Here is a 26,963-nt window from a genome sequence, read left to right as displayed (position 1 = left end):
ACAGTAAAAGTGAATTTCTCTGTGCTTTCTATATTAATATTTTTTCACTTAGGGCAGTTATGTTAGCTTAAGAGTTGTTGTAAAAATGTGCTTTATAAATAATAATTAATTTCATTACAACATGTATTGGTAACAATCTTCTGTTAAAACTAATGTCCAAATAACTGTATCTCACTTCTGTTCTCAATGACCGTGTAGTGTAGGGCAGCGCCGCGAGGATTCCATCGGCATCGAAAGCAAGTTTTTTAACTTGCCTAGATAGCCGAGCGGTCTAGCGCGCTGTTCCTGCACTGCTAGGAGACAGTACCGAGTTTTACTAAAGGTCGTAAATTTTGCCGTAGACGTAGACGTAAACGTAGACTTTACGACTGAATTTACGTGTGCGTAGATAGCGTTTTACTAAAGGTCGTATCTGCGCCCGTAACCGTAGATCCTGACGTAACTTTCCACGTAGTTTACGACTGGAACTCTTCTAAAAAGAGGTTGTAAAGTGCATTAGCAACGGATGCTGCGCATGCCCAATGCTACTTCCGCGATCGTCTGCAACAATCATTACAATGGAGAAAACTGAGAAAAAGCCACGTAAACAGACAGACCTCGAAATGGAGGTATTGGTCGAGGCTTACGCCTCATCAGTAAAAGTAATCCGTGGCAAGCTCTCTCCCGGGCTTACCACGGATTCTAAGAAAAAAGCCTGGGAGGCGATTACTACCAAGTAAGTTCTAAACTATCGTTAGGCTTATCATTTGCACCTTCTAAAACCATAAACTCTCTCTCTCTCTCTCTCTCTCTCTCTCTCTCTCTCTCTCTCTCTCTCTCTCTCTCTCTCCCTCTCTCTCTCTCTCTCTCTCTGACTATTGACTTTAATATGACTCTGTTGTGTTTTTTTTTGAGTAAAATTGCGATTCTTTAATCCGAGCCACAGAGTTTGAAAGCACATGATTATAAATGATTACGCTGTATTTCAATATGCTCATTGGCATCGGAACCGGGGGGGGGTTACAAAAACAAAAATTGACCTTATATAGGCATTGAGAATTGGGATTTACCTTTTTTGTTGGTATACCCCCCCTCCACTTTCGATTACCCCCCCCCCCCATATACTTTTAGGGCTTTGACACAATATTTGTGGTTTAATTAATCTGAATTTCATGGTGCAAAATTTATTTCTATAGAAGCCAATTAGTGTTATTAAGTTTTTTTTTACATTGTTCCTATTTTCCTGAGTGATTTCTATTAATTTTGTAATGTACAGTGTATCAGTTAAAAATTAGTAGGTCAAGACATTTTGCTTGAAATTCAATGTGTTAATTTGAATAATTCTTTATAATTCAGTCTTTTAAAACGTACATACACACACATACAACAGTCACCAGGGCTGTTGCCTACGTATTGTACATTGTATGTTGGGTTAATTATCTGTACGTAGACTGGACTAGGGTGTCCTAACCTGACATAACACAGTCTATAGTCTATAAATGTAGTTATACAATATCGTTTGCAGTTCTTATGAAAATCATTGGGTAATGATAGTCAGATACTGGTATTAAATTTCAACTTGAAAATTAGATGTCAAAACAGTATTCATTGTTGTTTACACTACACAGTCCTTTTATTTTTTTCATAGGGTGAATTCTGTGTCGATAGGCTGTTCCAGAACAACAGATGAAACGAAGAAAACGGTTCAGGATGTCCAATCATCAATCAAAAAGAAGGAAGCCTTCAGAAAGAGAGAGGCGATGAAAACCGGGGGAGGGCCTCTCACTGAGGTGCAATTGAAACCTTGGGAGTTGGTTGTAAGTACAGTCAAACCTGTTTTAAGAGGCCACTCGTGGGAGAATGACAAATTGGCCACATAAGACAGGTGGCCACTTATTCCAGGTTTCAAACCAATGAATAAAAAATTGCGATTCACAGTTGTATATTTATTTTCACATGTATCCAATCCAATATCAACACATTTAAAAAAAAATTGGGAAATTTTAAGTCAAATGAACTCCATTTTCTTACATTTCATTTTACATGAATTTCTGTAAGAAATCTGTTGTTGTTTTTTTTTTGTGTGTGTTGGTAATTTAATTTTACAACCATATAGAATTAATTTACATCATGTGCAAGAAAATCATGAAATGGTCTAACAACTGAGCGTTTCCCTGATGCTGTGTAAAGCTTTTTTAGTTTTTCAAGATATATATTTATTTATATAACATAAAAGGTTAAAACGTGAGACTGACCGCTTGACTTGATAACCTCAGGCGAAATTGTAATTATTGTAGTCTATTGAGTTCATGAAAATATTCAAAAACTTTTGTATATTAAGAACACCAAAAAACATATGTTAACAATAAATCATTTAATCATATTAATTAAATCATTAAATCCGGACAGAATTCAAATTACACCTGCAATTATTGGTCATTAACTCATTATCAGCTGTTCATGTTTGGCTTCGTAAGAGGATACGAGGTCACGTGTCAGACGGAAGTCATGTGACAAAACGGACAAAATGGCCGCTGAAAACAGGCATGTTGAGCGCACGAGACCTAAAATCACTGGCCACTGGCCGCGTTAGACAGGTGGCCGCTTAAATGAGTTAAAATATAGTGATAAATTGAACGGGCGGAATTGAAACTGGCCGCTCATGGACTGATGGAGAGTGGCCGCTGATTCAGGGTGGCCGTAACAGCAGGTGTGACTGTATATCACAGTGTAAAAAACACAATTAAAGAGGTGATCACCAGGCCATAATCAAAAATATTTTTGTTATATGTATTCCGACCCATATCATTCAAAGTGGGTAGGTACTAGGTAGATAGTAATTTTTTTTTTTTGCTTTGCAGTTCCTATGGAACAAACTGAATCTATTAATGCTTTCATTACACAATGGATAGGTAGACATAAAAATGTTTATTGCTGAAAAAAAATTTCAAATGAAAAGCATCTTGGAGAAAATATATACCTTAGCTGTAAAATTTCTTTGGAAACTGAAGAAAAAAATATTAGTAATTCAAAGTGCTAGAAAAAAATGTGGGGTTTGTGTGTGTGTCAATTGAAGTACATCAAACCAATTATTTTTAATGTTGGTCTCAGTTAAAGCACCATGAAAAAAAAAATCTTGGTAACAGTCATCATGTACTTTTTCCTATGTGTGAAACAAGACATTCAAATAAGGTTCATTAATAAACTAGAAGATTTGAAATTCATTTTATTCAAAATCTGAATCAATTTATCTGAAATAATCATACTTATATATGAACAATATGTTTAAAATTAACATTTGCTTTACATTTTAGCTGCTTAGCACAATTCCAAGGGAGGCGATACATGGTATCGAGGATGGAATAGACACAGGGAACAGGAAAGGTTATAAACATTTTAAAGGTTTTAAATATAAATATGTATAACATATAAGTTGACTTGAGAAGCTCACTTCAAGTCTTTCATGGTTCAGAGTGGCATGTCAGAGGTTAAATTCTCTCAACCAATCAAATCGTTACTTGCAAAATATTGTATATCTGTTGAAGTGAATAAGCCTTGAGTTGTTCCAAATTTGACCTCTGACATGACCCTTTTGGGATGTTGTATGACGTGAAAGTAGCAAGCATGCAAGTGGATCTAACATCTAATTTTAATTAGATCGCTGTTTGTTGAAATCTTTTTGGAAGCTTTTACAAAGGAATTCCATGAAAAAACAAGTACTCCTCACCCCTCTGCCCCCAAAAATGACTAGGCCAAGGAGACTGATGAGAATATTCAGAATAACATGTCTAAACTTTTAGCTTATTAATTTTTCATTTATTCATCATTTCTAAGGGGTATACTTTGAAGTCAAACCAATTCATTTCTTATTTTAGACAAAACCAGAGAGATGCAATACTGTCCTGGAGAGATGGGGGATAGCTGTCCCAAAGAATCTAAGGAAAATATATCAGGTAAATTAGAATATATGTTTTAATGGCTATATAGTTTTTTTTATATATTCAAAAATAGCATTCAAATGTGTAAAATGAAACTATAATGTAAAACAGATTCAGATTGAAATGTTTTCAGTTGAGTTAAGTAACATACAAAATACATGGTTTCGGTCTTGAAATACATGTATAAGCATTATTTTGCCAAGGGTAAGAAGACATGTTAGAAAACGGGACTTGCCAAGACCTCTCACGTTTTCGACCCGAGCCCAAATATCGTTTATACTTCAAGACAGTTATCAAGTATTTTTAGCTCACGTCTGAATTGTATAGATAAAAATCTTTAAAAATCTTCTTCTCAAGAACCATTGGGCCAGGAAAGCTGAAACTTACAGTGTATGTGGAAGCATCCTGAGATAGTGTAGATTCTACATTGTTAAAATTATGACCCTGGGGGTAGGGTGGAGCCACAATAGGGAATCCAAGTTTTACATTGAATTATAGAGGGAAAATCTCAAGAACCACTGGGCCAGGAAAGCTGAAATATATGTGTAAGCATCCTGTTGTAGGGTACATTCTACAGTATTAAAATCATGACAGGGGAGGGGATTGGGGGCCACAATAGGTATAACAAGATGGGAAATCTGGTAACTGTATTACCAAAGTTACTCATGTGAGCGATGTGGCCCATAAGCCTCTTGTTTTATCCTGCATTATATTTTTACAGTAGGCCTCAAAAATGAGATATTTTCAACCAATTTCGGTACATCGATCTCTTGCAGTTTAAATTAAGATGCCATGGCATAAATATTGCAATAAACATGACGTCACAGGGGTCTTAGAATGTTAGAATACATGCATACATATATACATAATCTTTATAGAATAAACTTGATTATTAGGGTTGAAATGTATTCGTAAACCATAGCATTTTAAATCATACAAAAAAAACTATAAGCTATTACACATGGACTAAAATTGCATGGATGAAGAAAATATGTAAGATTTGCATTGCTGAAACTGATAACATTTTTTGAGGTGAGCCTTGTAATCTTGGTGTAACGTGAAGCGGTCATCACCAATCCAAGGATTAAACAGGCTCGCCGTTGCTTAACTTGACTGAAATAGAGGGAGACTCTACCGCATCACTAGAAAAGCTAGCGCACTAGCGAGGCAGTATAAATTTCTACGAAAGCCCTGAAGGCTCATTCGAGATTCAAGTTTCGAAATACGAGATTCAAAATTCGAGATTCGAAATATATATATATATATATATATATATATATATATATATATATATATATATATATATATATATATATATATATATATATATATATATTTGCATTGTATTCTTTATATAAAGGATTGTTGAAAACTTGAAAGGCAATGTAGCCTTGATAAATAAAAACCGAGTATATTTTAATCTTTTACCATAACGCTATGGTCAGAGAAGAAAATATAAAATCATAACGCTATAGTTCTGCAGCTAATTTAGACTAATCTACTGTTTGATATCAGATAAAATGAATGCTGCATTTATTCTAATTCATATTTGAGATCTGTATTGTATTTATAATTGTTAATTAATTCAAGAAATCAAAGCCTTAGATGAAGATAAGTAATTGAAAACTTTATTTTTATGTATTCCCTCCATTAGGAAAACGAACGCGGTTTTTATTTATCAAGGCTACATTGCCTTTCAAGTTTTTTAGGTAACATTTTCAGTGTCGGGAAGTATTGGCAGGTGTTGCAGGTAGGGGTGGGGATTTTGTTAATCTTTAGTCACTATTTATGACTTTATTATTATGTCAACAACCCTTCATAAAAAGTAAACAATGCAAAATGCATTCTATTTAATATTTAAGAAGTCATAATATAAATTTAAGTATATCTTGCTGATTAAAAATCCAATGATTATTTCACTTTCCTTCTAATATATATAACACTCTTTCTTGCATAGTAATTTAATCAAATGACTCATTTGTTATAAATAAATAAGACTATTTATTGATAGATAAAACATAATAAAGGGGAGTAATCAAATGTTGACCCGCATTTGATTGGTTAATCTGGATTTTGAATCTCGAAACTCGAATTTCGAATCTCGTATTTCGAACCTCGAATCTCGAGTGAGCCTTTTGATTGGTTAATCTGGATCTTGAATCTCGAAACTCTAATTTCGAATCTCGAATTTTGAATCTCGTATTTCGAAACTTGAATCTCGAATGAGCCTTCTGGGCTTTCGTAAATTTCCTATATACTGTGTGCTACATTTGATTACCTATGTTCTTCATTGCATTTTAAACTTCATTGCATTCTAAACTGTTTATGATAATTAATATGGAATGGATGAAACGAGGGCCGTTCAAAAATTACGCGGACTTGTTGCACAGAAGAAATATTTGACGACATAATCGGGCAAAATTTCACAAATAATATAAAAGAATCTTTACTTATATGGTCTTCAAAATTTCATATCAAAATGTTGTAAATTGGTATTAATTTTGAGTGATTTTTCAGGACATACCATTAAGTCACGGCGCAGCAAAATCTTCGACGTCACAAGCATTATAAAAAATATGTGATTGAGCTTTCATTTTCTCAACATTTTCCCTTGAGTACTTGTATAGTTTGAGATACCTTATCTACTCAACATAAAAACACTATTTATTGTCAAGCTTAAAATCTATTAAACAAGTAAAGAATATTCTTTTTTTGTTTGTTTTAAAACCAAAAACTACTTATGAGATATAGTGTGATATTGGTACTCTCAATCACGTTCTTTACAGTCTGGATAAAGTTAACTTTTCGTCTATAATCTTCTTCCCGTCCATCCGTATAGCCTCTGTACAGAGGTCTAACTGTCTAAAATTTCAATTTGCTATTTGTGGGCGAATGTCACGAGTAGCCTAGTTTACTACATGTTTTATTATGAATATTTTGAATCTATGTTGCCGATATCTGGAGCATTACACATATTTTAATAAAAGTGTGGTGCGCCGTCATTTCAGGAGACGCCATTTTCACAGTCGTTTTCACGGGAATCGCATCAGAGAAAAATCTCTATATCTCTGTTAGTACTTCAAATATTACGTCCGAAACAATTTAAAGGTACATTTGAGAAAATTGTTGAAAAATATCGCGAATTTTAGAAAATCAATGAGTTAAATTTTTGAATCCGCATGCTTTTGCTTCAATTTTTTTATCGTGCTCCGTACCTCTCCATCAACGATATCAACATACCGATAATTTTAGTAGAATTTTTTTAAATTACAGAAATTTTGCCCAAAATTTATTGGAATCTTTAAGATACATATTTCTGTGAAATTTTATAACTATATGACGTCTGTAAGAGTAAATAATAGCACAGTCCGCGTAATTTTTGAACGGCCCTCGTATATGCTGTGGCAATTATGCACTTTATTTTAAATGTATTAAATATTACTGGCTGCTTAGATTTTGATTTAACACTTAAATCAGGGACCCATATAAATACTTTATACTAGAATAAAGGTCCCTGTTAAAATTTAAAAAAAAATCATTTTTCCAATATAAACTACATGTATTTAATACCTATATAAATTAATAAATAAATAGATTATGAATTTTTTTTCAGAATCTGTGATAAACATCATTCCTGACCCAGTGCAGGAGGCAGCTGACCAAAGTAAGCCTACATTTTAGCTGAAGTGAGCTTTTCTTATCAAAACTTATTGAAATTAACCCTTGTGTGTCTCTCCGTCGATCCCTCTAGTTGTCTGTCTGTCTGTAACAAACTGAAAGTTATGGTCGCAGTTAATTTCTCAGCAACTACTCTTTGCAGTTAATAAAATTTTAGCACATGCTTAGTCGAGGCTAGCTTGTCATATGGTGTGATTTATTTTTGTATGAATCTGATGTCACTTTCCTATTTATATGCCCGTAACTGAACCTATGTACATATTAATATGATAGTGTACATTCACATCAGAGTGGGGGTATTTCTTGTGAGCTTTAGCTTACAGACTTTTTGTTTTTAATTAAATTATCAACTTAACTTAATTATACTATATTAAACACTTAACTATAGAAAAAATTTCTTCATAGCATCAGAGAGTTTGAAGAAAGTGTCAACAAAGGAAAAGAGTCAAGATTCTAGCAGGAGAAAAGTTGAGCAAAATGGTACATTTACAGCCAAAATTCATGTAGTACATGCTATCTTCTTAAACACATATTTTACTATACAATTCATTTTTTAATCAAATTTGAGACAATATAAACCTTTACCATTCTTTATATACAAGTATATTTTATTAGGGCACCTGAGTAAACTCAGGTGACCTATTGCTATCCGTTTTCGTCTGTCGTCGTCCGTCGTGCATTAACATTTAAACATTTTCAGCTTCTTCTCTGAAACCACTGAACCAATTTCAACCAATTTTGGCATATAGCATCTATGGGTAAAGAGGCACAAAAATTGTGAATTTTGTGGTTCCTTCCCCCCTGGGGCCTGGGGGGTGGGGCAAAAACCACTTAAATTAGTGCAATCTTTAAAAATATTCTTCTTTACTCCCAGACATCAAGCAGTCAAACTGTTGGTATGATTGTTATCAGCATTGAATCTTCTACCAAAACAGTGAAATTCATGGCCCCAGGGTCAGGGGTTATGGTGTTATGGCGGGGCTCTATTGATTATATAGTGAAAATGCATTAAATCTGAGAAAATCTTCTTCTCTGCTCCTAAGCTTAAGTACAGTAATTAAGTTCATTGTTATGATTAGCAAGAATGCTTCTACCAAAATTGTGAATTTTATGGCCCCAGGGTCAGGGGTTATGGTGTTAGGATGTGGCTCTATAATGATTATATGGTGAAAATACATTACGTCTATGAAAATCTTTTTCTCTACTCCTGGGTAATAAGCAGAATGAACTATTTACATAGTTTTGATGGGATGGGCTCTTCTTCGAGAATTTTGAATTTCAAGGCCCTGGGTCAGGGATACCAAAATTGGGAAGGGGGGGGGGGCTTTAATTATATACTGAAAATGAATTGTTTGAAATCTGCTCCTTGTTATTAATCAAACATTTTTGATAAGCAAGTGTGCCTTTTCAGAAATTGTGCAATGTGTAGACCTAGGGTAAGGGGTTCATGTCTGATTATTGCTGAATATTACTGATTAGTTCACATACTTTTTTTGTCCCCATACCCTGCTTATCCGTATTAAGTAAACAAACTAAACAATTGCTAAGTGTATAGTTATTATGATTAGCAATGGTGCCTCTTTCAAAATTGTGAATGCCATAGCATCTAGCTTAAAACATGAACCAAATTCAATCATTTGAAAGTTGTTGCATGATGCTCAGGTGACCTATAAGGCCCATGGGCCTCTTGTTTAAAAATCCATATAGAAATACAAAGGAAAGGGACTTTATTGGTTGATATTGCTAATGCTCTTCCTTTTTTAGGGATGGAAGAGTTGATAAGAATGAAGAGGAGAAAGTTGGAATTAGAGGAAAGACAAGTTTTAGCTCTAGAGAAAATTGCAAACACTCTTGAAAGACTTCAGGACCATCAAGCGTCTCCATCAGAGTTCTCTCTCTCTCCCGTCATTAAGTTTTAAATAATCGCTACTTTTGATGATCAAATATTTATAGACTTTTGCCTCAAAGGCTTATTATCTCTACCAAAGACTGAAAGAGTACTAGTATTTATTGTATGTGTTCACTTGAATGTGGTATTACTATAAACATGAAATTTACTGTTTAAATTTTCAAAAAAAAAAAAACAAACATTTTTTTTTATTTCTGTTTTGTGGTAATTTTTAGCTCACCTGAGCCGAAGGCTCAAGTGAGCTATTCTGATCCCATTTTGTCCGGCGTCCGTCCGTCCGTGTTCACGAGAGTGCATTTATTGGGTATTTTTCATGCCAAGATTGTACTTATTGGGTACTTTTTGCTTATTGGGTATACCCAATAAGAAGTTTCGCTGAATATGCTTAAAACACCCTAATTGGGTATTTGCAGGTTAGTACCCAACAAAACTTGGACACGACGATTTGTCCAAAAAAGTGTCCAAAAAAGTTGCTTTCACGGACGCACCGTGTTTTGTTGTTTCAGTTTTTCATTCGGAACTCTAAATTCTTGAGAGTTCCGAAAATCAACTTCCGTTGATCCTGATCATAACAACGTTTGTTTTCATGGGAAAAAAAATATGGCGACTAAGAAACACTTAATGTCAACAAGACTTTCTGATTGACAAGAGAAAAGGTAAGTTTATTCGATTAATATTTATCCATTGCTGGGTTTTTGTTTAAGGAAAATAGATTTTAATGTAATTTTGAAAACAATTGTGCACAAAATTAAAATAGATATATCGGAACAATTAATCCTAAGTTGCACTTGTTTGTATTTTGAATTTTCTCTGTCTTTTTAACTCTCTTGAGGGCGAGAAGTACATGTATTTAGTAAATGATCGTATATTATTAGATAATCTTTAATAAATCGAAAGTGTTTATTATTTAATTTTATATCATAACCAACTAAGTATGTTCTGACAATATATATTGGAAAGGGAAATGAAAATTTTAACAATTGTGTGTTCATAAATCAGCTGTAAATTATCGGTTCATGTAGACAGTATTACAATCGCAAAGTGAGCTGAGATGATGATAAATGGGATAATTGACAACAACTAAATAATTGTATGTAAGTTTATCTCATCTGATATGTAACTTAAGAGATTCATTGTATTACTGAAAAAACTTTCAGTTAAAACAGTGCTTCTTTTTGCCTTTGATTTTGACTGAGTGTCTGCTTTATTTTGATTTTTTTAATTATTGTTTTTGTCATTTGTTTTAATTAATTTAAACAATACTGAAATTGATATAGGGCTACTATAACTTTTTCACATGATGGGTGTGCAATTAGCATCGCGCTACACCCGGGGCTTCCAGTTTTGAGGATGGGGCTTTTGGTTTTCTGCACTGAGGAATCCCCTTGGGCTATTAGGAATTTTAAAATACACATGTAATACATTCAAAGCACCACCGGTATTTTCACTCTTTTTTGCTATTAAATTCCCTAATATCGAAATATTCCAGACAACATGCTCATATTATCCATAAATCTCCACAACTGCATCCATTTTGCAGTACTACAAGATATTTACTTAAAAACGATCTTTTATTTCCTAATTTGAATTCCCCCCTTTCCTTTTTTTTAATATAGCAATATTTGCTTGTACATATATGACTCACAGATATCTCATTATTAAATTATATACATTCACACTTTCAGCTCAATGATAAGTTTTATGCAATTATGTAGCGTTTTTTTTAAAGCCATATATGTCGTAACTGATCAAAAATATATTTTTGAAAAAATACAAAATTAAGTAAAGAAATATAGTTAATACATTTAAATTAAAGCTTTTCATACAGTACGGAGAACACCTTGTTTTATCTAATAATACGATTTTTTCCTCTCTGTAATGTGTTATTTAAATCTTTTGTATTTTCTTCCAAGTCGGAAAAAATTCCGACAATCCAAATTAAATTTTGATATCTTTATAACGCAATTGACTTAGATTTCGTAATTTACGGAAAATTTCTATCTTTATCATGTTTATATAAAGTAATGATACAAATAATAAGTTCTTATAATTTTAGTCAAATAATTTTCATTGTACATACGCCATATATGGCTTTAAATGATTCAAGATGAAAACAAAATGATTTTTGCTTCGTTTTAATTAGACGAACTAGTGAATGACCAGAAAAGGAATATATAAAATCTTTTTTTAATTTTTTTAAATCATTAATTTATATATGATTAAATTTTACTAGCGAAAATTAAATTAAACTTTCATTTTAAAAAGAATCATCTGTAGTTAATACCCTGACTTTTTTCACGATGAACTTTTTTTCAATGTTACTTTTTAATTTTTGCCTCTATATTTGGGCTTGTGACTTTTTCCTCGGGGATAGTAACTTTATTGCCACCAAGCTCTGGATTAGTACTTGATTTCCTTTATTGCACAGCGATGACTATGATTTAATAGCACAAAAAGCTAATGGGTTTACGTATGTGAATTTATATGATTAATGCTTACTTGTGATTTTAGGATAACTGGAGATAATGATTCCTTTTTTCCATTGATATTGCATAAATATTTTCCTAAGTATTATGTTACAATAAATTGGTTGAGATTTTTTTTTTATAAAAGTAATCAATAATTACAATGGAAATTAAAACCATAATTATGTTCATTGAGGATTTTCAATATGTAACAGGTCAAAGAGGAACTTCAATTGTGAACATTGAAGAGAACACACCCATCAGAAGATGACCCTCAGAAATAGGACGATTGTAAGTAATCAGTAAAATGAACAGGAATACTTCATGCCAACCATAAGATTTTTAGAGACATTTTCGCTTCTTAAATTAGAAGAGATAGAATGAAAAACTTGTACATACTACATAACTACTAGGCAACTAACCTTTAACTGCAGGAAAGCTTTTGGTATATGTAATACAACTACATAAAGCCTCTTTAGTATTTATGTTAAGTTTGAGAAAGTACCTTAGTATTTTTTCTAGTGTTTGCCAACGTTTTCATGCACACTAGCTGTTTGCTTGTTTGTACTATCATTTTATTTTAAATTCTTCAGATGCCCTTTACCTTTGCCAGTTTAGAATCATTTGTTTTAAGGGCATCTGAGGGTTACTTCCAGAACTTAATTAATTGTAAATTAAATACTTGGGTACTATACGGTCATAGGTTATGTTAATACATGTATAACATTTTGTTCTGATAGAGGTGGTATACACGAAAAGAAACAATTCTAGATAATACTTCAAAGGAATAAAACAGCTTCATCTTGTAGGTGTATTTTATTTAAGGATCACTACTTCATGTCTGATGTGCTGAAAGTTATTCATAATCTGTATGACTGAAAGTTTTCATATTTTCAACTTCTATCCAGCTTAGTCAATTCTAATTAAATTTTGTGCAAAGCATACCCCAGGAAGGGGGGATGGAGTGTCAAGTGTGTCTCTGTCCCTGTCAATATAATTTCAAAGCAGTTAGTAAGGTTTGGGCCAATTTTAAATCCTCATTAGCAGAACCATTGGGCTGAAAACAATACTAATGTGAAAGCTTTATCATTAAGTGTAGAGTTGGTTTTGAAGATTATGTACCCCTAATATACTGATAGTGTTACATTAGAAGTCTAAAATTTGCAAGGAATAGGTGTAATTTTTTTTTTAAAATCTCCTTCTTAACAATCAGAAACTAACATACTGTCTAATTAATATGCAACATCGTTTTGTGTGTTGAATAATGATTCCATTTTGATAAAATTATGGCGGATGGGGGTAGGATGAAGATGCATTTAGACATAGAAGAAAAAAAAGAGTTGATAGAATTTAGTTTTTCTTCCATTTTATCTATCAATACATATTTCTGAATAAGAAATATACTTCTACTTCTTGTTTAGGTTTGATCAACATAAAGGGTGATCTTGCTGTAGTCAAGAAAAACATGTTTTATACGGCAAAGAAATGCCTTTATCTAAATGCAGAATGAATAAAATGGACAGAGGCAGAACTGAAGGAGTTGCATGAAATGAGGAATATTTCCAAGATTGCCTGAGCATAACCACTGCTACTGGATAAAGATATGGCAATATAAAAGAGCAGGGTCAATGGAGGTATCATACAGTATAGGCCATGAGAGACCCTGAAGAAGAAAGTATTGAACAGAAACAAAAATAAAACCATTTTGACATGTATTGATATAAAGGATCAAAGTCTTACATGTAAAATTTGGGCATGTAATGACTTTTCTCTAGCTCTAAGACTTATAACAGTGATGATTTGATTTAATATCTTTATCCCAATTTGTCAAAAAGATTTGGACATAGTGCATCAATTATTTTAAAGTTTTGATACAACTAATTCATTCATTGTACTTGTAACTGAGTTTTCTGGTGCGACACTGTTTTATCGGCTTCAAAACTAAGTTTGTGATTTCCAAACCAGATTAATGAGATCATGAAATATCTTTTAACATCGGTGACTATTTAATCCAATCTTTTACATCTCATAAGTATTTTTATTATTGCAGGGAAAATATGCTTTGTACATGTATTTGTAATAAACAGGATTATAGAGATTTTCCATATAATTCAACACAATTTTAGCAACTAAAAGCAAATATTTTATCAAGGGTGTGGTCTATTTATCAATATGGTTTTCAGCATCTTGCTCTACCTGTATTGACTTGCTCCAAGTTCAAATATTTAAATTTAAATTTTGCAAACATTGTTATAAAATTCTTTAAAAGCCAAATAGTTTAGGCACAAAATATTTATATATTTACTATCATTTGTAAAGTGTACACTGAATCAGATGTGGAATGTTAGAATTAAAGTATTAAATACCGTATGTTTTGGACTTATGTATGCTTATGCAGATAAATTTGAATTCAACTAGGGAAGGTAAATGTCATACTTATTGGGTTTGCAATCTAATGCAAGAGTATAAATATCCAAGACAAATTTGACAATTTTAATGAAGGGCATAAGGTAACCCAAGAAGATTTGGACAGGTAAACATCACCTGTTGGGTTTTATTCTAATGTTGAGATGTAATATCCAAGAAGAGTTGAACCAATGTCCAATACCTATTGGGTTTTCTTTCTTATGAAAAAAAAAATTGAGTAACCCAAGAATAATGTCCAATACCTTTTAGTTTATATACTGTTGAAGGGATGAAGATATCCAAAAGGAATTGGACAGGTGTCCATTACATGTTGGGTAGTATTGTGATGAGGGGATTATCAAGAAACCTAAGAATTAGACAAGTGTCAATTGCCTGTTGGGTGGGATGTAGATATCCAAGAGGAGTTGGACGGATGTCCATTACCTGTTGGATGGTATTTTGATGAAACAATTCATGAAACCCAAGAAGAATTGGACAAGTGTCCATTACCTGTTGGGTGGGATGTAGATATCCAAGAGGAGTTGGACAGGTGTCCATTACCTGTTGGGTTGTATTTTGATGATGCAATTCAAGAAACCCAAGAATTAGACAAGTGTCCATTGCCTGTTGGGTGGGATAAAAATATCCGAGAGGAGTTGGACAGATGGCCATTACCTGTTGGGTGGTATTCTGATGAAACAATTCAAGAAACCCAAGAAGAATTGGACAAGTGTCCATAACCTGTTGGGTGGGATGTAGATATCCAAGAGGAGTTGGACAGGTGTCCATTACCTGTTGAGTTGTATTTTGATGATGCAATTCAAGAAACCCAAGAATTAGACAAGTGTCCATTGCCTGTTGGGTGGGATAAAGATATCCAAGAGGAGTTGGACAGATGTCCATTACCTGTTGGATGGTATTCTTATGAAACAATTCAAGAAACCCAAGAAGAATTGGACAAGTGTCCATTACCTGTTGGGTGAGATTTAGATATCCAAGAGGAGTTGGACAGGTGTCCATTACCTGTTGGGTTGTATTTTGATAATGCAATTCAAGAAACCCAAGAATTAGACAAGTGTCCATTGCCTGTTGGGTGGGATGTAGATATCCAAGAGGAGTTGGACAGATGTCCATTACCTGTTGGGTGGTATTCTGATGAAACATTTCAAGAAACCCAAGAAGAATTGAACAAGTGTCCATCACCCGTTTGGTGGGATGTAGATATCCAAGAGGAGTTGGACAGGTGTCCATTACCTGTTGGGTTGTATTTTGATGAGGAGATTCAAGAAACCCAAATAGAATTGGACAATGTACACATGTTCAATTGTTCTTGGGTAGTTTAATCCCTTCGTCATAATACAACCCAACAGGTATTGGACACCCGTCCAATGCTTGTTGGATACCTTCATTCTGCCCAACATGTAATGGGCATTTGCTTATTATTAATTGGTCATGACTCGAAAAGGTTTCTCCTCAAATACTTATTTTTGTTATTCAAGAAAGGTTGAACAGAGTCTGAGATGTGTTGAGTTGTGTTTTCACAATTCAGTTTTTTTGCACTTAGGTATTCATATTTTTAATATTAGTTATTTTGAAATGTACAGGTGTATATCATTATTGCTAAGAACAAATTAGTTAGGTGTTACAATAAAAGAGCTATATCACAGAAATTGACAAAAATATGGGTTCAAAACGAAAGGTTTTCAGTCTTGTCTGAATTTACCAGCAAATATTAAATAGATAATAAATTTGCAATGAATAAAAAACAATAAGAAAAAACCCAATAAAATACGGACACAAGGATTAATATCCAATAAGATTTGAACAGTAACTACCCAAATAATGCTCTCTCGTGTGTACACTTTTTTGTATCCAATAAGCAGTATCCAATAGGACTTGGACTTGATGTACCCAATATATAACCAAATGTGTGTTCGTCCGTCTGTCTGTCCGTCTGTCTGTCTGTAAACTTTTCACATTTTCGACTTCTTCTCAAGAACCACTGGGCCAATTTCAACCAAACTTGGCACAAAGTATCCTTGGGTGAAGGGGATTCAAGTTTGTTCAAATGAAGGGCCACGCCCTTTTCCAAGGGGAGATAATCATGAATTTGTTAAAAATTAATGGCATTTTTAAAAAATCTTCTTCTCCAGAACCGCTGGGCCAGGAAAAATGAAACTCATGTGGAATCATCCTCAGGTAATATAGATTCAAGTTTGTTCAAATCATGACCCCCGGGGCAAGGGTGGGGCCAAAATGGCCGACCCAAGTTTTACATAGGGATATATAGGAAAAATCTTTAAAAATCTTCTTCTCCAGAACCACTGGGCCAGGAAAGATGAAACTCATGTGGAATCATCCTCAGGTAGTGTAGATTCGAGTTTGTTCAAATCATGACCCCCGGGGCAAGGGTGGGGCCAAAATGGCCGACCCAAGTTTTACATAGGAATATATAGGAAAAATCTTTAAAAATCTTCTTCTCCAGAACCACTGGGCCAGGAAAGATGAAACTCGTGTGGAATCATCCTCAGGTAGTGTAGATTCAAGTTGTTCAAAATCATGACCCCTTGGGCAAGGGTGGGGCCAAAATGGCAGACCCAAGTTTTACATAGGAATACATAGGAAAAATCTTTAAAAATCTTCTTCTCCAGAACCACTGGGCCAGAAAAGATGAAACTCATGTGGTATCATCCTCACGTATTGTAGATTCGAGTTTGTTCAAATCATGACCCCCGGGGCAAGGGTGGGGCCAAAATGGCCGACCCTAGTTTTACATAGGAATATATAGGAAAAATCTTTAAAATTATTCTTCTTGAGAACAGAAACAACCATGTTTGGTCATATTTATATGGAAGCATCCTCAGGTATTGTAGATTCAAATTTGTTCAAATCATCACCCCCTGGGGCAAGGGTGGGGCCAAAATGCCCGACCTAAGTTTTACATAGGAATATATAGGAAAAATCTTTAAAAATCTTCTTCTCCAGAACCACTGGGCCAGGAAAGATGAAACTCATGTGGAATCATCCTCAGGTAGTGTAGATTCAAGTTTGTTCAAATCATGACCCCCAGGGCTAAGGTGGGGTGGGGCCAAAATGGCCGACCCAAGTTTTACATAGGGATATATATTAAAAATCTTTATTTCCACAACCACTGGGCCAGGAAAGATGAAACTCATGTGGAATCATCCTCAGGTAGTGTAGATTCAAGTTTTTTCAAATCATGACCCCCGGGGCAAGGGTGGGGCCAAAATGGCTGACCTAAGTTTTACATAGGAATATATAAGAAAAATCTTTAAAAATCTTCTTCTCAAGAACCACTGGGCCAGAAAGATGAAAGTCATGTGGAATTATCCTCAGGTAGTGTAGATTCAAGTTTGTTTAAATCATGACCCCCGGGGCAAGGGTGGGGCCAAAATGGCCGACCCAAGTTTTAAATAGGGATATATAGGGAAACCTTTTAAAATCCTTTTTTCCAGTACTTCAAAGCTATGATTAGTGATATTTATATGGAATCATCCTCAGTTAGTGTAGATTTTTTTTTTCCAAATGATGAACGCCTGGAGGGGGTGGGGAGTAAATTCAAGCCGGATGTGCTCAGGTGAGCGCTGTGGCCCCTGGGCCTCTTGTTTTCCTTAAATACACCCCGGTAATATTCATACCATATAAATGTTCTTCTTTTTCTACATACCAGATATAATGAATGACCAACTTTGAAATTTTAATATTACCTCAGTATTTGTACATAAAGTAATAATCAAATTTTTGTGGTAAGGCATCATTTGATTGGATAAAAAAGAAATAAACTGTATCATAGAACCTGTGTTGCCTATGTCATGATGACTTGTGTCAAAAACATAAACTACCCCAACCAAGGTTATACCAGTATAACTAGGGTAGCTATTAAATTCTTTCCTCAAACATAGATAAACACAAAAAAAATCACACGTATATTAGTCTTACTGGATATTTATTTTTTTTTTTTAGACAGCACTGTTAGCCCAAAATTAAAGTCGTGATGCCAGTTGTTGTCTCAAGTCTCTTGCTGTCTATGGGACTGCTCCATGGTAGATAGCACTATTCTGTTGGTTTGCTACAGCACCACCTTGTCGCAAAGGCATCTTCGCATCAATTGCCTTATTATGCAATTTAATGCAGGTCTCTATTACTAATGAGCATTTTGCTGGTTTAAAAGGAAAGTATCCTCCGCTGCTGTGTAAACACCTTTAAAAAGATGGAAACTTTATAAGTAAGAGTACTTCACCTATAAACATGAAAGGTATCATTCATTTATGCACTCATGTTTATGCAAATGATTAACTAACCTGAATCTTGCCTTCAGGACACCAAATGAACGCTCCACCACATTCCTCGTCTTACAATGGGCCTCATTATAGCGCTCCTCAGCAGATGTTGCAGGGTTCCCAAATGGGGTCATCAGGTTATCCTTAAGAGGATAACCCGAATCCCCCAGTAACCATCCCCCTCCTGGTAAATTTTCTAATATCCCAGGAACACTTGAATTCTGAAAAATGTAGGCATCATGTGTGCTTCCTGGGAACCTACAGTTGATGTTAATGAATCTACAAATAATATATCATATAAACAAAGAGGATAATGACTCGGAGTTGTAGTTTCCAAGCCCTTTATCGGAAAAGTTTTGAATTATTTTAGATTGAGATTCTGATATGCCCATGAATATAATTTGAAAAGACGGTCTTTTTGTCCGTGCTGACTGCCTTAAGTCCTCTGTAGAAATAAATGTACCTCATCTTTGCATTCACTACTCCTTGTATATTTAAGGCAGGGGAGTTCTTCCTGCATACAAAGATAGGCTCATCCTCTCCACTCATTCCACGTATAGGAATGAGTGTACCGTCTATGGCACCCACAACATTCGGAAATCTTGCGATCCCATAGAATTCCTCCTTCATCCTAATTAATATCTGTGCGTTACTTGGAAAGATGATGTTGTCCAAGAACAGATTTAAAGCTCTGCACACTCGAGGGAGGAATACGCTGAGTGAAGATTTTGAAATCCCATGTATATCTCCCACTTCTGAGAAGAAATCTCCCTTAGCTAGGTATCGCAGTGTGCACAAAACCTGTTTTTTTTAAACAAGAAACACAGTGATAGATTTAAATAACGATACTCTGTATGCATAAGGAAATATAGGACGATTTTCACCTTAGTTTGGACTTTCAGTAGGGCGTGGCATTCTGGGCGCTACGTAATGGCAAATATATACTAGTAGATTTTCATTGGTTAAGAAATTAATAACATCAGGAACTTTAAATTGTTAATGACAACGATGAGACGACTTATGCCCCACCCCTGTGCTGTGAGAGAACTTTTAATTGGCTATTTACTACACCAGTTGACATTCGGCGAATTTCTATCCCATGTACATGTTTATTAATAGGAAAGGAAAGCTGTGTAAATTTCAGAAGCTGGTTAGGTAACGTAGAGAATGGCATGCCTAACTGAAAGTCCGAATAATGGTCCTATGTACAAGTATTTAATCAACGTTTTACATAAGAATACAATTTAAATCTGAAATCTTCTCCAGAACAGAAAAAATATATTTTATGATAATGACATGTAAGCATCCGCATGTAGTGAAGAATCGATTTTATGTTTGAATCATAAACCAGGGGGTGGGGGTGGGAGATCACCTTTTACCAAAGTAATATATGTATGTATCTAAGAAAATAATCTTTAAATCAATATTAGCTGCAACTGAGATCTCAGATAATTTTGTTGCAAAATTGTAAATAAGTATTTAAATGACAGAAAAATACAAAAACAATGTAATTAAACGTCTGTTGTTTATATTTGAATGCGATGGAAAAACTATTTATGAGCTTTGATTTAATCACAATTACATTATTGTCGTCCTGTACAATTATGATTTCTTATATAAAATTGTATATTGGACTGTATATATGGAAGTCTCTTTTCTGCATTAAAATAGTCAAATTGATCTAAAAGGTTTAAGTTACATACAAATTTATCACAACACATTTGAACAGCAATATAAGACTTACAAAAATGCATCTCATATAGCTTTTTTTTCTTTTCAAGAACGACAAATTAAGTTCCGTCCACATGTATGCTCTATTGATATGAGCCAGTGGGCATTCTCAAGTAGTATAAAATCCACCCCCACCCCCAGTAAACTATTCAATACTTAGCTGATTTGTGTTTTTACTTAGCCATGTGACAAGTGAGTGATGTGGCCAATAGACCTCTTGTTTAGTTGATTGATAGAAGTTGAAATTAGAAAATTTCCATTTCTAATGCACATACTGAAATTATATATTGTTACTAATGATAATACTTTCCTAATAATATTGTGTTTATAAAGAAACAAAATATAAATCATTTAAAAATCATTTTACACTACATTAAAACAAAACCAATATTTTTTTCTGAGTGAAAGGATTTTTTTTTTTTTTGTATTTCATATTTCACCATTTTAACATCTACAAGTATGTGATTTTTTTATTAATCTTAGAATTATACTATTTTTTGGTTCCTAATTTCATTTTTTTTTTAATTGTTATAATGCCGTGTCTAGAAAATTTTATACATTGTCAACAGATACTGTCGAACTTTCTCTCCGAAAGTACGAATGATTTCATGAACGGGTGCATATTTTTTTCTTATTAGACAATATTTCATCAAATTCCATATTGTTTATATTAGCGATGGAAGTACCTGCAGCTGTGTAGGAATTGAGTGGGACCTATTCGTTACGGGTCCTAAATGGGCATCAACACCATCAATCAATTCTAATAAAACTCTCCTAGGAAATCTGTATCTAGAAATAAGGTCGACATCGTCCAACATGTCTAGGGGTTGACCTCTGTCGCGAAATACACCTTCTCTCCGAAGTGCTCGTCGAAGAAATAAGGCTGACGCCATTTTTGTAAAGCTACGTGCCTCTCTACGGTTGCTATAGGGCACCCGTAGATTTTCACGTAAATCTACGCCTTAACGTAAGATACGATCTTTTGTAAAACGCAAAATCGGCATAAGTTACGGATACGTCTACGTTTACGTCTACGTTTTGACTTACGACCTTTAGTAAAACTGGCTACAGATTCCGAAGGTCGAGAGTTCAACCCAGGGCTGGGGCGGAAGTGGGTATCCATGTAAAAGTGAATTTCTTTGTGCTTTATATATATATATATAATTTTCATATATATATATATATATATATATATATATATATATTTTTTTTTTTTTTTTTTTTTTTTAAGTAAAAATCCAAAAATATCACAAAACATTTACTGCAAGCGCTTTCGCCATGTTCGGCTCTTCAGGCAATTATACAAATGTCAGGTAGGTTACCTGGTAACGTCAAAAGCATAAAGTTCATTGTGACGTCATAATAGATGTAGGTAGCGTTAATTTGGCGTAATGGTTAATGTACAAATCTTGCACTAACTTTCACACATTATACAAATGAAATTTCAAAATATAAAATGTATAGTATCGTTTGCCGTTTTAAGATTAAGTTTGGGTTTAAAGAGGTTGATAAAATAGTCTTCTTTTGCCAAACGTAAATTTTCGTTTTCATTTGGAAGTTTATAAAAAGGGAAAATCTTAAATATTCCTTTGCCACATTTTGCGAAATGTTCTCAACACGGTGTATTACGCACACATGGGTCTTTAATTTGCTGTTTGTGTACACGAACCATGGCATTAAATTTTCCCGTTTGTCCAATATAATATTCTTTACACGTCGGACAGATGGCACAGTAGATGACGTTTTCCGATTTACAGTTCATAGATGAGTTGGTTCAAATTTCCATTCCTGATTTAAGTTGGATTTTATTCACCTCTTCTAAATATGTACACGTTCCGCATCTCGGATCTCCGCTTTTTTTAATGGTTGGAATTTCCTCCTGTGTAGTAAAACGGGCCTTGGTCAACAGTTTTTTAAGATTTGGTGCTTGTCGTTGTTTTAAATATACCAAAAACTGTACCGATTCTTCATTTGTTTTGAAATTATATGTATATAGTACAAATACTTGTTTCTCTGAAATTCATAATTTATTAACATTCATGTGCAAAATTACATAATGTTATTGTTAGCTATTCAAGCTATAAAGATTGCTGTTTGCTTGAAAAAACATTTTAATTTGATAAAAAAGTGAAATAATCTAAAAAATAATATTCAATTTTTAATTTTAGATCCTTTAGAAACTATATGCGGTATATAGCATATGTTAGCGCTCACCAAATAAGGACAATTTCATGGAGTATGCTAAATAGTCTGGTCCAGATTTTTGAAAAGAAGGCTTGATATAACTTTTAACGGCAACAAATTATTATTTGGTCCAGCATAGTTTTTTAACCTATTTCGAGTATGCTGAATCCGCCAAATATGCTGGCCTTCATGAAAATGAAGTTTAAAAAAGTCACAATGGCGAACATCTAATTTTTCTAATTTTCTCTTAATGTCGTTCAAAAAGGAGAAATAATGTGTGAATATCTCACAGAGTGTAATGCAACTATGAAAATAATAAAAGATTGTTAATACTTTTATTTTAACTCAGAAAAATTAGTCATTTCTACTTTAAATTCGAAATTTCTCTGATTTATTTATCGATTTTTTCTATATTCTGTTTTGTTTTTTCTATAAATCGGACCAGACTAAAATTGTATAAATTGTATGAGAAATATAAATTAACAAAACATAAGGAAAAACAAAATTACAAAAAATCAGTACTATCACATATGCTGGCTTTTACTATTTTGCTTTTCCTAATTAAATTCACCTGATCCCAGGATCATGAAACATCTTAAGCTTACGTCAAATTCTTTAATTGTTATTAAAATGTTGTAGAAGTCAAGAGACCATAATTAAAATATTTTTCATTACTATTTCACGGACGCGTGTTGTTTTCTGCAAATTTAGAAATAAATCCCATAATAAATAAAAATTTTATATTTATAGGCGATTGAAAATTCGACTTAAGTCTAAGTTTGTTTCATTAACCCGAGGTATTGCTCAGTATATTTTTCTTAATTTAATTTTACAATTTTAGTACAAACGTAACATATTCTTAAATTAGCTTTCACCTGTAAACCTTTACAAAGTGTGATTTGTCCATTTCTTGACATTTATAACTATTACTTTTGAGGTCTATTTCACTTTCCAGTTCTAAGGAGAAAACATTCTAATATTTATCCACTTTTTTAAACTTTTGACATGATATTAAGTCTACTTCCAAGAAATAAAAATGTTTGTATCATCTGTCCTTAAACAGGAAAAAACATTTTTCATTGTAGCATTGAACATAATACCTATTGGCCACATCGCTCAACTGAGCACTGTGGCTAGGAAAAAGCAAAAAAAAAAATCCAGCATTGAAAAGCTTAAATGCATAAGGGGTCCCAAACTAATCCTAAATGGAGGTAGGAGGGATATGATTTTGATTGCCTTGAATCTAAATTAAGAATGCTTGCATATTCATTGACTGACTGTGGCTTTTTCTTCCATACGTTTGAAGTTTAATTTGGGCCCTAATTTACCCCAGGGGTCCTGTTTTGAACAAATTTGAATCTACACTACAAAGGGATGCTTCCATTTAGATATGACTAGTGATGGCTGTGTGGTTCTTGAGGGAAAAATAAAAGATTTTTTTAAATAAATATTCCTTTATAAATCTTTGATCGACTGAATTTGACTCAATGGTTTCGGAGATAAATTGGATGTACATGATGGTAAGAATCCTTATCATCAGAACACAAATAAAAAAAATAGCAGATACACTTTAAATATTTTTTTATCAGAAAAACCAGACAAGAATCCCTACTTAAAATAGATCTATTCAAGAAAGTTGATCAAGCCAAACCTTTCACTATTTTATTTTAGGAAATGACGTCATTCATCAATTAACCATTAACAGACCGTCTCTATACGTGTCCATTACTCTGACCAATGGCACCACTCTATACCAACAGTACGGTGAATTCTCTGTAAACAACGAGACAGACAACTACAGACTTTACCTGGCTGGTCCGACCGAAGGGACATTAGGTGGGTTGTCAGAACACTTAGTAGGATGAATATATAATTTTTATAGATTTGTAAAATATTAACGATATCAAAAATGCTAGCAGTAAATACGTTTGTGTGTGATAAAAGGTCGAATAATGTCATGGATTCAATATCTGGAAATTGATAAGATCACAGTCCCTAATAATTATGTTTATAAGGAGATCTTTTTCCTACTTTAACTTTATTCATAATTTATTTAATCTGTAAATACCTGTAATAATTTTTTTTAAAAATATGTAATGGTTCCTTTTATGATGGATAAGTAAAAAATATGCAAGTAATAAATTAAATATCTCGAACGCATTTCGTGCGAAAGTATTATATCCAATATTATAGTTTAGGGCAGTCTACATAATGGGTAATCATGTAGTGTATTTGTATCGAGTGAATTTAAATCAGTTAGGTAGCCATGTTATCCAACATTTACCCATTTGTGAAGATGAGAGTTACATTGGATAAATTTTCAATCAAATCACCTATCGATTAACTAACACAATGATATTTTGTAAGAAGGAATGATATCTCCTTGCCGACATTTATGGGGTCATATTCCTAATATTCATATTTCTTTAATTTTCATTTTCTTAACATACACAGGTGACAGTATGTTAGATACTGGTAATTCTTGGGTTGATCAGTCTGGGATGTACTTCTCCACCAGAGACAGGGATAATGACATGTGGAGTGATAATAACTGTGCTGCTTACTGGAGAGGAGGCTGGTGGTTCAACATGTGTTACCGAGCCTTCCTTAACGGTCCCTGGTCCCCGGAGTCCTGGGTCTGGCCATGGTATCCTACAGTGGTAGATGGTCAAGAGATAAAAGACACTGTTATGATGATAAAGGCTCACTAATACTATTCAGTGTTGTATTTCTTCACAACAAACACAAACACTGTAAAGCTTTTGGCAGATGATTGGTTTGGTACCATATACAGGACAACTTGTCTTATCCGGATCTTGTTCAAAATTGGCCGGACTAGATATTATTCCAATTAAAACAACATTTTTAAAAGAATCATATTTACGAAAATGAATTTAAATATCGCCTAGTTTAAGACTAGATGTATATGCATTATAACATAAGATTAGGCATGATTTACTACAGTTAGTTTTGTAAGTGAAGGGAAGTTGCATGAAGAGTAGTGCTTTACTTTTTGTGTTTTACAGACCCTAAACCGTGCTACTACACCACTTGCACGGTACGGTTCGGTAAGCTTTGCGAACGGAACGGTTCGCTTTGTGAACGGTACGGTACGCTTTGTGCACGGAACGGTTCGCTTTGTGCACGGAACGGTACGCTTTGTGCACGGAACGGTACGCTTTGTGGACGGTACGGTCCGCTTTATGCACGGAACGGTACGCTTTGTGGACGGTGTAATGTTATTATAATACGAATGTGTAAATGTACGAACTAAATGATGTACGAGTTACTTTTATGTGTGTCGTTGAATAAACGTTTCCTGTTTTGTACACACGTGTTGTCAGTTGTGAATCCGCATATCCAGCCAGGGAACCCACATTATAAGACTAATACAAAAACAATACATGGTGTCAGAAGTGGCGGATAGTTCCACCTTCACAAGTAAGACACGGCTATCATGGAATTATGCGGCATTCCCCCACCGATCATGGACTGGTCTAGTTCGAATTTGCGTGAAGCCTGGAAAAAGTTTGAACAACATGTGAAGCTGATTTTCGCAGGCCCATTGAAAGAAAAGAATGAAGAAGAACAAGTCTCATACCTTTTATTGTGGATTGGCGAGAAAGGTCGTGATATTTACAACACTTTTCCAGCATTTTCGAACGACGACATGAAGAAACTACAACCACACTATGATAGATTCCTCAGGTACGTTCAACCCAAGTTAAACCCAATCTTCGCCAGATACAAGTTTAACAATGAAGTACAGGGAACAAACACGTTTGATCAGTTTGTGACTAAACTAAAACTATTAGCAAGGGACTGCAACTTTAGTGACGCAGAGGAAATGATAAGAGATAGAATCGTGTTTGGGATACAATCAGAAAAAATTCGGGAAAAACTTATTAACGTTGGCGAGGCACTCACCCTAGATAAGGCTGTACAGATAGCTCAGGCATACGAGTACTCTCAGGAACAGCTCAAACTCATGGGACAGCAATCGGTACACGTACAAGCATTGTCCAAGTCTACACTCCATACACACTCACCTGCAGAGAGGAGCGGTAGGAGACCACCCCACCAGACGAAGACGCGATCCACTCTGCCAAAGACTCCGACAAAGTTTCCGTCTACCCCGAAGACGAAGCCATGCGAAAAGTGCGGAAAGCGACATGGAACTCAGGATACTTGTCCGGCACAAGGTCAGAGGTGCAACAATTGCCACAAGTGGAACCACTTCGCCAGTGTGTGTCGTTCGCGATCCGTAAATGACATTAACCATGTGAACTCGAGTGACTGTCTGCAGAAGCCCAGTGAAATGAACAATGTTAATCGTGAAAGTGACAATACTTATACACAGAGATCTGTTGAC

General features: G+C 34.2%; 3 protein-coding genes across 4 annotated transcripts; 2 read left to right on the top strand and 1 right to left on the bottom strand.

Moving 5' to 3' along the window:
- Window positions 1–307: 307 nt before the first annotated feature.
- Window positions 308–9,711, top strand: LOC134258485 (uncharacterized). 2 transcript variants are annotated; one of them, XM_062741047.1, is made up of 7 exons: window positions 308–715; window positions 1,628–1,796; window positions 3,294–3,363; window positions 3,855–3,932; window positions 7,531–7,581; window positions 8,001–8,075; window positions 9,360–9,711. In XM_062741047.1, exons 1-7 carry the CDS (start codon window positions 522–524, stop codon window positions 9,512–9,514), a joined length of 792 nt encoding a protein of 263 aa, XP_062597031.1. In that variant the 5' UTR covers window positions 308–521; the 3' UTR covers window positions 9,515–9,711. The 2 variants fall into 2 exon arrangements, with proteins under 2 accessions (XP_062597031.1, XP_062597032.1); XM_062741048.1 differs by having other exon boundaries at window positions 8,001–8,098; window positions 9,360–9,515.
- Window positions 9,712–18,004: 8,293 nt separating this feature from the next.
- Window positions 18,005–21,393, bottom strand: LOC134258486 (putative nuclease HARBI1). Its single transcript, XM_062741049.1, has 3 exons — window positions 21,094–21,393; window positions 18,698–19,477; window positions 18,005–18,596 (listed from the first exon to the last, which is right to left on the bottom strand). Exons 1-2 carry the CDS (start codon window positions 21,298–21,300, stop codon window positions 19,043–19,045), a joined length of 642 nt encoding a protein of 213 aa, XP_062597033.1. The 5' UTR covers window positions 21,301–21,393; the 3' UTR covers window positions 18,005–18,596; window positions 18,698–19,042.
- Window positions 21,394–21,713: 320 nt separating this feature from the next.
- Window positions 21,714–25,302, top strand: LOC134258489 (ficolin-1-like). The gene is made up of 3 exons (XM_062741052.1): window positions 21,714–21,720; window positions 24,263–24,427; window positions 25,046–25,302. The coding sequence occupies exons 1-3, from the start codon at window positions 21,714–21,716 to the stop codon at window positions 25,300–25,302; spliced, it is 429 nt and encodes a 142-aa protein (XP_062597036.1).
- Window positions 25,303–26,963: the final 1,661 nt, after the last annotated feature.

Source organism: Saccostrea cucullata, unplaced genomic scaffold, assembly GCF_032062105.1.
Source record: "Saccostrea cucullata isolate Sc308-1 unplaced genomic scaffold, CSIRO_AGI_Scuc_v1 ctg764, whole genome shotgun sequence".
In the NCBI taxonomy this organism is placed as follows: domain Eukaryota; kingdom Metazoa; phylum Mollusca; class Bivalvia; order Ostreida; family Ostreidae; genus Saccostrea; species Saccostrea cuccullata.
This window is presented reverse-complemented; position numbering and strand designations above follow the sequence as displayed.